At 32.2% G+C, this 12,716-nt stretch overlaps 1 protein-coding gene across 3 annotated transcripts; it reads left to right on the plus strand.

Annotated features, from left to right (window-relative positions):
• Window positions 1-6,207: 6,207 nt before the first annotated feature.
• On the plus strand, window positions 6,208-12,309 carry LOC107840942 (glutathione hydrolase 3). Of its 3 annotated transcripts, XM_047396600.1 has the most exons (8): window positions 6,291-6,427; window positions 7,111-7,520; window positions 8,208-8,545; window positions 10,279-10,794; window positions 10,912-11,147; window positions 11,357-11,621; window positions 11,708-11,845; window positions 11,928-12,309. In XM_047396600.1, exons 2-8 carry the CDS (start codon window positions 7,502-7,504, stop codon window positions 12,201-12,203), a joined length of 1,788 nt encoding a protein of 595 aa, XP_047252556.1. In that variant the 5' UTR covers window positions 6,291-6,427; window positions 7,111-7,501; the 3' UTR covers window positions 12,204-12,309. The 3 variants fall into 3 exon arrangements, with proteins under 3 accessions (XP_016540382.2, XP_047252556.1, XP_047252555.1); XM_016684896.2 differs by lacking the exon at window positions 7,111-7,520 and having other exon boundaries at window positions 6,208-6,427; XM_047396599.1 differs by lacking the exons at window positions 6,291-6,427; window positions 7,111-7,520 and adding an exon at window positions 6,432-6,905.
• The last annotated feature ends 407 nt before the right edge of the window (window positions 12,310-12,716 follow it).

Here is a 12,716-nt window from a genome sequence, read left to right on the forward strand (position 1 = left end):
AACAACTACAACAACAACATTCCCACTATAGTTCCACAAAGTGCAGTCTAAAAAGAATAGAATGTACGCGGATTGTGAAAGTCTGTTTTCGATATACCCACGACTCAACACAATAAAAAAGATGTAATGAAAGTACAAAAGACAATCGTATCAAAAATAATTTAAAGAAAATAACATATCTGCAGTTGGTATCATGAGTTTCTTATATATTTTGGGTTGATTAGTTTACTGTAAATACCGAGTGTGAATAATTTTTGTTAAGAAAAATACATTAAACCCAGAGGTTATGATCATTTCTCACATATGTCCATATTAAATTTTACAGGTTGTAATTACTAGGGTCCATGGGGTGACCAAATTTAGCATGTTAAAATAAGATTCACCTAACCTATCTAGGGAAAAGGTATCGTTTTCACCCTAAATTATATCCGAAAAGTCGAAGTCATACCTAAAATATACTAGTGACCTATTACACACCTAAACTATAAAAAAATGAATATATTTACACCCTGTCAGGCTACTACCACTTGCATGTGGTGTAGTGTTTTACACGCGCTGCCACGTCAGTAAAATGTATCACTTTTTTTATAGTTAAGGTGTGTAATAGGTCACTTATATAGTTTAGGTGTGGATTCGACTTTTCGACCATAGTTTGGAGTGAAAACAATGCATTTTCCCTTAATGTTTTTAGCCGTTTACTTTTGTTATTTAATAAGCTGGATGCGCCTAAAATAAGTGTAACACACGAGCCTTAGAATGGGGGATCGTGGAGAGGTAATAATATCACTTTTATATAGTTAAGGTGTGTAATAAGTCACTTATATAATTTAGGTGTGGCTTAGACTTTTCTTGTATAGTATAGGGTGGAATAATGCATTTTCCCAACCTATCTATGACTCTAATGTATGCTACCAACATGGGTTGCAATGCAGTGGATGGGTCGAACCCCACTTAATTAGAGGTCGAGGGTTCGACCCTGGGTATGGAGAAAACTCTGTTGGGAGCGCTGTCACATTAATGGGCCTTACAACGCACCATCCAAATTAGTCGAGGCTCCAATGCGGGCGTCGGACACCAGATAAGAAAAAAAAAAAGACTCTAATGTATGCTAGTTAGTGAATCATTTGTTTATTAATTCAGTTCATTTTGATCAGCCTTATTCAGGTCATTTTGATTCGATCATTTTTGTTCTCTAAACATTGGGCTAATTTACGCTAAATGTATAGTTCAAAGTGATCAATAAAAAATCTAAAAATTACATAAATACACAATTTATGTTTTCAATATTACAAAAAAATTTCAACTCCCTAAATATATTACAAAAATCCCACATATACACAAAATGCTATGTATATGTCGGCTATGTTATGTATATTAATAGGGAGAGAGAGTAAACTAATTTTAAAAAGTGGGAGAGAGCGTAATTACTTTTAAAGGGTTGACATTTCTGTTATTTATAAAAAAACCGCGTTTTCTTTTCTTTTGTTTAATGTGTTATACATAGCTACAATAGATATATAAAAGCCTTATAAATTTTAGCTGGTAATTAAATAAATTGGAAATAAATAATAATAATAATAAAAAAACTTAGTAAGAGTCAGACGAATTGATTATGACTTGTGATTTAGCCATCTTGACTTTAACATCAAATAAGTTTTGGACAAGTCATTAACATATCCACTTATTTAATTTAGCCTATTAAACTTGTTTAATGATAAATTAACGATAAACTATCAAAAAAAAATTATTAGCTCTAAATTAATAATGAGTCCGCAACTAAATATTTTTTTTCTCTAGGGAAAATCCAGAGAGATTGCGAGTTAAAAAAAATATTTTGAAGTGTAGATTTAAATCAATCAAATCAATTTTTTGTATTAAAAAAGATATTTTGAAGTGTAGATTTAAGTCAATCAAATAAATATTTTGTAGGAACATATATATGAAATTAGTTTAATTTAAAACGTTTATTTTCTTGGAATTCACAATTGTCCCCCACTATATACTAAAGATGTGGATACAAATGTATAATAAGACTACACTGAAGGGCCCGTGCAATATACGTTATTTTTTAATCTCAATTTATATGACATAAATATAATTTAGATAATTAATTATTAAAATAATTTTGATTTTTAATTTTTGTGATTTCTAATACTTTTTCTCCTATTTCAATTTAAGTGACACTGATATAATTTCGAAAGTCAACCTATGTGGCACTAATATAATTTCGATAATCAATCAAATGTTTTATTGTGATTTATGATATTTTTTCTTCTATTTCAATTTAAGTGACACGGATATAATTTCGAAAGTCAACCTATGTGGCACTATATAATTTCAATAGTCAATCAAAAATTTTATTATAATTTACAATATTTTTTTCTTCTATTCCAATTTAAGTGACACTGATATAATTTTGAAAGTCAACCTATGTGACACTAATATAATTTCGACAGTCAATCAAATATTTTATGTTGACATATCATTTTGTGTCATTTATAAAATATTATTAATTTTCTAATGTGACCATAATAATTAATCAGGGGTCATATAATAAAATCATGATTAAAGAAGCGAAGAAGACATGTTTTAAATGACTTATAACAACTAATTAAAAGTGATATAATAAAATTACTATAAAAAATACTCGTGAAAATAAACACATAAATAGGCCTCATATAAGACATCAAGTTAAATTAAAAAATCAACAGATAATATAATAAAATTACGATTAAACTAGACATGTCTGCTTATCCCCACTATAATAGTAATTCCAATATGTAGATATTTTTGAGGAGAATGGAACAAGATTAGCCAATTATTTATAATTGCGTGCAATAATTTTATTTGCATTATAAGATTCTTCCTATGTCATTTTCACCAAAACGTGAAAGAAATGTCTAGTCATTTTCAACTAAATAAATAAGAAAGCCTAAATCTCGATAGTTTAGAGTTTAATTACAGAAATTTTAATATTTTATATAATTATTAAAAAAATTAATTTTGGATCTGTCGAGATACGTAATTAGATCTCGATATATCTAATGAAAATACATTTTTTCGTTGTAAAGATACATAATTAGTTCCCGATATTTTTTTTTGACTTTGAATCTGTTGAGATACGTAATAGATCCAACGAAGATATATTTTTTCCTTTGTAAAGATATATCATCAGCTCCAGATTTTATTTTTTGGGGATTTGTTGAGATACATAATACATCCCTTGTAAAGACACATCATTAGCTCCAGATATAATTTTTTGATTTTATATCTGTCGAAATACATAATATATCTAATGAAGATACATTTTTTCTTTCTAATGATATATCATTAGCTCCCGATATTTTTTTTTCAGTTTTACGTCCGCCGATGTACGAAATTAGCTTCCAATACATCCAACGAAAATACATAATTAGTTGAAATTTTTATAGTTACTTTGTAAGAGTGAAAATTTGTGTAAGTATGATAAGTTAACGTGTATGTTTATGTTATTTTTCAAATAAATAACCAACAAAAACGGTAATGAAGTAGTAATTATTCCCTCTTTCGAATAATTAACAAAAATTTTAATAAGAAGAATAAATAAATAAATAAATAAACAGACTTATTTTGTTTTCAATCACTCTTTCGAATAAAATTATAAATATTATTTTTTTGAAAGAAAAAAGGACAAAATTGGCCAATCATTTATATTTACATACTATATATTTATTGTTTGAAATTATAGATTCCAATACTATAGTTGTTGAATCATATAAGGAGGTAATTTTTTGAAAATAAGATCAAGATTGCCAAATCATGCATAGTATAATTCTAAATGTAGAAAATAATGAAGAAAAAATACTAACAATGTCAAATAATGATAATAAAAATAAAAAAGTCTAACAATTATATTGTTGGATTATATAAATTCTTAAATTGTCATTTTCACCAAAGTTTACATCAAATGTCATTAAGTCATCAACTAACCAAAAATTAAGTATCCTCTCTTATTATTATTTTCACATAAAAAAAAACATCATAAAATTTTAAATAGTTCTTAATAATTTAATTGGATAAATAGATTTTTTGTGGTGTTATTATCATTTTTCTTTATGACTCGTCACTTTTATATGACATTTAGAAAAGTCCATATAATTAATCAAATTTATTAAAATGGCTGAAATTTTGCAAAGTCATTAAAACTTCATTTTGAGGATAAAATGGACGAAAAAATCATGTCAGGACTATCGAAGTTGGAGATACTCCCTTATATATAATAATATAATATATACTCCCTCCGTCCCAATATATGTGGCATATTTTTCTTTTTCGTCCGTCTCAAAAAGAATTTCATATTTTGTTATTTAGTACTTATTTAATGACATTATACTCATTTTATCCCTACTAGATTCCATTTAGTAAGAAAAGAAACTAAAAAGTAAACGTCAAACTGACTTTAAGAGTGATAATTTTATAAACTTTACAAAATCATTAGTTATTTCTTAAACTTCGTATTCGATCAATTATACAAACGTATTAAGATTCCAATAGTATATTAAATAAAAATCATATAAATATGTGGAGATATCTTTGAGAAAAAAGAGCAAGATTGGCCAATCACTTATATTTGTGTAGTATAATTTTATTGTTGGATTATAAGATTCCTCCTTGTCGTTTTCTCCAAAATGTGCAAGAAATAATAAGTCATTCTCAACTAAAAAAATAATAAATTAATATGAAGACTTATTTTGATCATCACTATTTCAAATAAAATTATAGATCTTATATTATATCTTATATTTATAAATTTTAAATCCCTTGTGATTTGGACTACCTTATTTTATACCTAGTGATTCATGATGAAATTCAGCATTTTCTTTCCTTTGATGACTTTTTAAAAAAATAAATAAATTAGGGATGATTATACTTTTAATTCTTCGGTTATTAATAATTATATTTTTTGATCTGTTTGAATAAGAAAAATTTGGCATTAATCGTCATATATGAAGTATCTGATAAATTTAACATTATATTGATAACAACATTTTTAGAATTTAATAATTTTTTATATTTGTGAAGATTCACAATTTGAGAAATCACATTGACCAAAATTAATTATAAGTTTTCATAGAGAAAAGTTTAAGATGCTGAATTGAAGCATTAACAAGTAAGTATAAATATATAAGTATTATGTGGTAACAAAAAGATTAAACTTATCTTGAACTCATTTAGGCTGGCTAATCATGTTAATATTCGAGGATAAATGTATTTAAAAGAAGGATGTAATGCTTTGTATCTTACGTATAGTTAATGAATTAAATTTCTTATGTGAGTATTGATGGTGTAAATAGATTTAAATGATACTGTACTATCAGTATATTTTAATGTGACATAATTAAATTAATGTGGATGAAAGTATTTGAAATTTGAGTACAAATCAGATTGATCAAAAATTAGAAATTATTGATTCTTGTGGGACTAAAAATGCTAATATCTTATAAAATCAATTGGACAGTCTAAATTTTTAATATAAGTCTGATTATGTCAGTGAGTCTATTAAAATACTGCTTAATGTTTTTCAATACAGCCGGTCATGATAATTGGATAGTCGAAAATAAGTTTAATTATGTCAATTAATAATCATCAGAGGATTAAATTAGTGCTAGTTGTATAAAAATGTTTTTTTTTTGGGTATGATAAAAAATAATCTGACTAAATTAACTTCATTTATTACTCATCTTTATTTATGTTTCTCTTTTTTTTGCACATATTAATATCTTTTTACATTTTTAACAAAAGATAAAAGTGAAAACAAATCATTAATCATGTATTGTTTTTGTGAAATTGCAAATAATATCAAGAAATATATATTTTTAGCAAGAACGATAAGTAAATACTAAAAATCAAGCGGATAATATTCAAGAATCATTTTTTGGATTTCTTAAATTTCGTATCCAGTGAAATTAAAGCAATATCCTTTCCGTTCATTTTTAATTATCTACTCTTCTATTGGCACATAAATTATAAAACAGTAAATTTACACTTTGAATATAATAAATTTAATATTAAAAATAAAATAAATAAATACAAACAAATTATTCATTAATTTTATAAAAAAATGAACAAATAAAAATTAACGTAACATAAATATTCTTGATATCATAATTAGTCTTGTGGGGTAGGTGTATGTAACAGCATTGTCATAAGATCCACTTTTATCACATTTATTGTATAATAAAAATGAGTATATTATAAAGTATTAAATTTTTTTTTTCTCATTTTGTCCTTTTTCTATTTAAAGCTGCTATTGGTCATCATCATAGAAAAAAAATGGGGAATCTGATTATGGAAGCTCCACTTTTGGACACTTTCCCTTCTCATGGTTTCAATAGAAAAAAATGGAGTTTTTTTCTTTGCTTTTTATTTGCATTCATTGCCATAACATGTAAGTTTTTTTCACCTTTGATCATATATATATATATATATATACACATATATGTATTTTAGTTTTTTTTTACTTTTGTAATGCTTTTACTTGAGTTGAGCGTCCATTGAAAATAATTTTTGTATCTTTTAAATATAGAGTTTAAAGTACCAATATTGAGTTTAGACTATACAAGGGGTATGTTGTTGTTGTTAGCTGTTAAACTATGAAGATTAAAGTACCCCATGAGAATTTTTCTGGGAAAAAGTTGCAAAAAAGTTGCGTGCGGGCTATAGGACCCCTAGATTATTTTTTAGGGTATTTAACTGGCATATATTTGTTACTTGACTACTGCATGTGTTTACGCACATTAAGCACATAGGAAAAAATGTTTGATAAGAGTCAAATATATGCCAGTTAAATACATAAAAAATAGTATAGGGTTCATATGACCCCGCAAAGTTCAGGATGTCTAATTGCAAATTTCCCCTAAGTAAAGGTATTTTTTGCACATTTTTCCCATTTTTTTTCCTACCAATTTTTTATCTGATTTCAATTTTCATGATCATGGGATTTCACTATTAAGGTGTTTTTGTTTGTTTGTTTTGTTTTGTTTTCTTTTTTTATGACTAAGAGAAGTTGAATTGTCATGTTATAATGAATCTTGAAATTGTGAAGTAAATTCTTGAATATTTTTTTGGTAGGGGTGAATGAGTTCCATCTAATCTTTTTAGATATGTTGGATTAAATTCTGTGTAGTTCGGGGTCTGAGGAGAGTGGTATGCTAAGTTGCGTGGACTTTTCACTTTCGATGCTGCAGTTGTATCGGATTCTCCAAGAATAAACCACTTCTGGAGAATCTGACACGCACCTGTTGTTATTTTTGAAGAGTCTAAAGCTACATAGGTGGTGTGTGCCTTACCCTACCTTGTAAAGGTAGAGAGGTTATTTCTGATAAATCACTAAAAGAAGGGCAGTCCGGTGCACTAAAGCTCCCGCTATGTGCAGGCTCCGAGGAAGGGACCCACCACAAGGGTGTATTGTACTTAACCTTACCTTGTATTTATGCCAGAGTCTGTTTTCAAGGCTTGAACCATGACTTCCCGATCACATGGTAGCAACTTAACCAGTTACTGATAGATCACTGGTTCTCTTATTTAATTGTATTTTGAAACAACATACCCTGTATAATTTCACAATTCGGGTCTGTGAAGGGTAGTGCTTATGCAACTTTACGTCTTTATTTTGAAAGCAGAGAGACTGTTCCCAATAGACCCTCGGCTCTGTTTATTTAATTATACAACAACAACAATATACCTACTGTGTTCCCACAAGTAAGGTCTAGGAAGGATGGTGTGTACACCAATGTTGCTAAGACTCTCCGAGAATGTTGTTGTATCCATGTTAGATACTCTAAAAATGCATTGTTTTTGGAGGATCCGACACATACGCATCAACATTTTTGAAGAGGCCGAGCAACATTGGTGTACGCAGACTTACCGTACCTCGTGAAGGTAGATGTGTTGTTTCCGATAGACCCTCGGTTCTGTGTATTTAATTATATTCTAAAATAAAAGTTTGATCTTGAGCCAGGGGTCTATCGGAAACAGCCTCTCTATCTCACCTGTGAGGTAGTAATATCGAATGTGTACACTTACGCTCCCCAAACCCCACTTGGTGGGAATATACTGGGGTATGTTGTTGTTGTAAATAAAAATTCAAGAAGTTTCCTGAGCAGATACAATTTTCACACTTCCATTTAATTTTTGTGTTCTTTCTTTCCTGTTTCATTTTCATTTAGTTGTAGGACTTACACACCATGGAGACATTGGTGTATGGCTAATTGGAGATGTAAATAGTAGACACAATGGAAGACTGCAACATAATGCTGGTATTGTTGAATCAGAGCAAGCAGTTATTGCTGCTGATGATGGTAGGTGCTCGGAAATCGGTATATCCATGCTTAAAATTGGTGGACATGCAGTTGATGCTGCAGTTGCAACAGCATTGTGCCTTGGAGTAGTCAATCCAATGGCCAGTGGAATTGGTGGTGGAGGTTTTATGGTTGTTAGATCTTCATCTACATCAGAAGTTCAAGCAATTGACATGAGGGAAACTGCTCCTTTAGCTGCTTCACAGGTTAATAATTCTTTCTTTTAGCATCATTGTTTAACTGGAACCGACATGGACAGTGAGGATTCATATTGCTAATCGTGACTTGCTTGCGATTGAGGCGTATTAGCGGTAGTAGTAGTTGTTGTTTGCATGAGAAAACTGTAGTTTAAATAAAACGACAGGGTCAATGAGGATTCATATAGCCGACTCTTAACTTGCTTGTGATCAGTGCAGCAGTAATGGTAGTACTAAGTAGTTGTCTGCATGAGAAAACTGTAGTTTAAATGAAATGATAGGACAATGAGTATTCATATAGCCGACTCGAACTTGCTTGTGATTCGTTTAGCAGTAATGGTAGTACTAGTAGTTGTCTGCATGAGAAAACTGTAGTTTAAATGAATTGATAGGACAATGAGGATACATTTAGCCGATGCTGACTTTCCTGTGATTGAGGTGTAGCAGCAGCAGCAGTACTAGTTGTTGTCTGCATGAGAAAACTGTAGTTTAGATGAAACGACAGGGACAATGAGGATTCATATAGCCGACCTTGACTTGCTTGTGATTGGTGTTGTAGCAGCAGCAGTAGAAGCTGTTATCTACATGAGAAAACCGTGCTTCTCTTCTTACCGTCGGTAGAAAATATCATGCAATTTCGAGTGCTTTTTATCTTACTTTTTTTAATATCTCGGTGAGATGAGTTTATATTGAGTAACATGGTCAGTGAAGATCCATATAGCCGACCACAGCTTGTTTGAGACTGAGCATAGCTGTTGTATTTAGTATCTAAACATAACAATAACATACTTAAGGTAATTCCCCAAGTGGGGTCTGGCGCCTTACCCTTATCTTATGACCGGCAAGTAATTATGTATTCATTTATACATTCATAAAGTCAGCGAAGCTAAGGTTTCGTACATGTTATATCCTTTCGATCGAGCGAGATTTGTGAAATGGTTGTCAAAAGATGGAGCTGTAAGTTGATAATATGGCATTGTTCTTTAACAAACAAAACAACTATATAGTCAAACCTCTATATCATGACGTCTGTCTAGCTATCTTTTTGGTTGCTATAGCTAAATATTGTTATAGAGAACTAAATTACTCGGACTCTTCACTTTCGATGCCGCACCCGTGTCGACACGACATGGGTGTGGGTGTGGGATCCGTATACGATATGGTCAACCGATTTTGGGTACTTTGACCAAAATCGATTGGGAAAGTTCGAACAGATTTATGAAATTCTATAATCACAATAAAAGCTAAGGTGAAATTGAAGAAAATGGAATACCTTGTATATAGAAATTTCTATATTATTGCTTTTCTTTTAATCTCCTTTCAGGATTTTCTTCTTGAAAAATATTTTGTCCTTAAGTTTTCCACATAATATCTCAAAATTTATGTTTTATAACTCTATTTTTAGATATTTAAATTATTTTTCACCGAATCCCCGCACCCGTATCCATTTCTAGATCCATATCCCCTAATCTTTAAATTGAGACCGTGAAGGATCCGACCTCTAGATCCGTACCCGTATCGGACACCCGCACCCGAGTCCGAGCAACTTAGATAGAGAACATATAATACAACATAAAATGAAAAATCAATTCCAAGAGTGCGGTTTGGGGAGGGTAGGATGTACGTATAAACTTACTCCTACCTTACCTTTGTGCGGTAGAAAGGCTAGCAAAATTGCAAATTCTTAATTTAATCTGTTTTTCCTCGCTGATTATATTGCCGATGACATTTTTGTTAAACAGAACATGTATAATAATGGGAAATCCAAGCTAGATGGAGCATTGGCTATGGGAGTTCCTGGTGAGCTAGCTGGTCTTCACGCAGCGTGGGCAAAAAATGGGAGGTTGCCATGGAAGACCCTAGTTCAACCAGCCATTAAACTTGCAAGAGATGGATTCGTGATTGCTCCATATCTTGCAAACTATATTGTTAAAAAAGCAAAATTAATACTTAAAGATCCTGGCTTACGGCAAATATTTGCACCCGAGGGAAAGCTGTTACGAGCAGGTGATATTTGCCATAACTTAGAACTTAGTCACAGCTTAGAGCTAATCTCTGAACAAGGTCCGGAAGCATTTTACAATGGAGAGGTTGGTGAAAAGCTTGTCGAAGATGTGAAGAGAGCGGGTGGAATTTTGACAATGGACGATTTGAGGAATTACAAAGTGGAAATTCCAGAAGCAGTTACTTTTAACGCTATGGGCTACACAATTGTTGGAATGCCACCTCCATCCAGTGGAACGCTGGCGATTTCCATGGTATGTATCTAAATCAACATAGCTGGTAGTGCTATTTTCCTTGTAATAATACACAAACATTCGTAATCTTAATACAACACAATTGTCTGACTAAACCTTTATGACTGAGGAAAATAGATTCTTAAAATCCTCGAAGGCTATGAGAGTTCAAATGCTTCGAAAGGTTCTTTAGGACTGCATCGAATGATTGAGGCGATGAAACACATGCTTGCAATTCGAATGAACCTGGGTGATCCCGACTTTGTAAATATCAGTAGTACTGTAACTGACATGCTTTCCACATCTTTTGCCAAAGAAATTCGACGAAAGATCTTTGACAACACCACTTTTCCTCCTGAATACTATTTACCCAGGTCAGATGAATTCTTTTTCAGGCTACGAGCCTGTTTGGATGGATTTATAGCTTATGTCTTATTTTTGTTATTTTGGGCTTTTGCCGAAAAGCTATTTCAGCTTAAAAGCACCTAAAATTAGTTGATCCAAACAGGCTTTGAGGCTAGGACTAACAAGATTCTTGATTGCTTACCAAATGAGACTAAAGCTTTTTGTCCGTGAATCTTAGGTGGAGTCAGCTAAGAGATCATGGAACGGCTCACTTTTGCATTGTAGATGCAGATCGGAATGCTGTATCGATGACTTCCACAGTAAACTATCCATTTGGAGGCGGTGTGCTCTCTCCATCAACGGGTATATTACTGAACAACGAAATGGGAGATTTCTCAACACCTGATGATATATCCACCGATAAACTCCCTCCCGCTCCTTCTAATTTCATTCAACCAAAAAAGAGACCGTTGTCATCCATGGCTCCAATTATCGTTCTCAAGGTATACAGAATATGATATAGTACCATATTTTAGCTGCTTTAGCGTGGTCCTATATCGATTGGTTCTTCTTCCTGGAAATCTTGCAGGACAATCAGTTGGCTGGTGTAATTGGTGGTAGCGGTGGCCTAAAAATAATCTTCGCAGTGTTACAAGTTTTCATCAACCATTTCGTCTTGGGGATGGATCCTTTAGCAGCAGTGCAGAGTCCGAGAATCTACCACGAGGTAGGTCCCTTCGCATGATTCACTATTTTAACAATCAATTCTGAAACCGCGAGCATTCATTAACATCCCTTTGATTTTGCAGCTAATCCCGAATGTAGTTCTATATGAGAACTGGACATGCATCGATGGCGATCACATTGAACTATCATACGATAAAAAACATTTCTTGGAAGAGAGGGGACACCAACTCAAGGCAAAAGACGGAGGAGCCATCTGCCAGTTGATCGTTCAAGACCTTCAAAATCCCCCCTTACGATTGGGCAGACGGAGTGGAAAAGAATATAAGGACGGGGTTTTTCGTGGGATGCTTGTAGCTGTGAGTGATCCTAGAAAAGATGGAAGACCTGCAGCCATCTGATGAACTTAGCCTGCTTGATATATGAATAGGAATCAGCTAATTATTTGTATACAAACTTCAAAATGCATAATTTTGTGTTGATATAAAGTGAAGTCTTTAGCTAAAATGCCTTGGATATGCATGAAATATACAGTTTCCAATCTTTCTACAAGAAGATGGAGGTCTATCGGAAACAACCTCTCTATCTCACCTCACCTCTGAGGTAACAATATGGACTGCGTACACTTACTCTCCACAGACCCCATGCGGTGAGAATATGTTGGGTATGTTGTTGCTACAAGAAGATGGAGGTCTATCGGAAACAACCTCTCTATCTCACCTATGAGGTAGTGGTATGGACTGCGTACAGTTACTTTCCACAGACCCCACGTGGTGGGAATATGTTGGGTATGTTGTTGCTACAAGAAGATGGAGGTCTATCGGAAACAACCTCTCTATCTCACTTTTAAGGTAGTGGTATGAACTACGTACACTTACTCTCCACAGACCCCACGTGGTGGGAATATGCTGGGT

The sequence above is a fragment of the Capsicum annuum genome, chromosome 9, assembly GCF_002878395.1.
Source record: "Capsicum annuum cultivar UCD-10X-F1 chromosome 9, UCD10Xv1.1, whole genome shotgun sequence".
Lineage (NCBI taxonomy): Eukaryota > Viridiplantae > Streptophyta > Magnoliopsida > Solanales > Solanaceae > Capsicum > Capsicum annuum.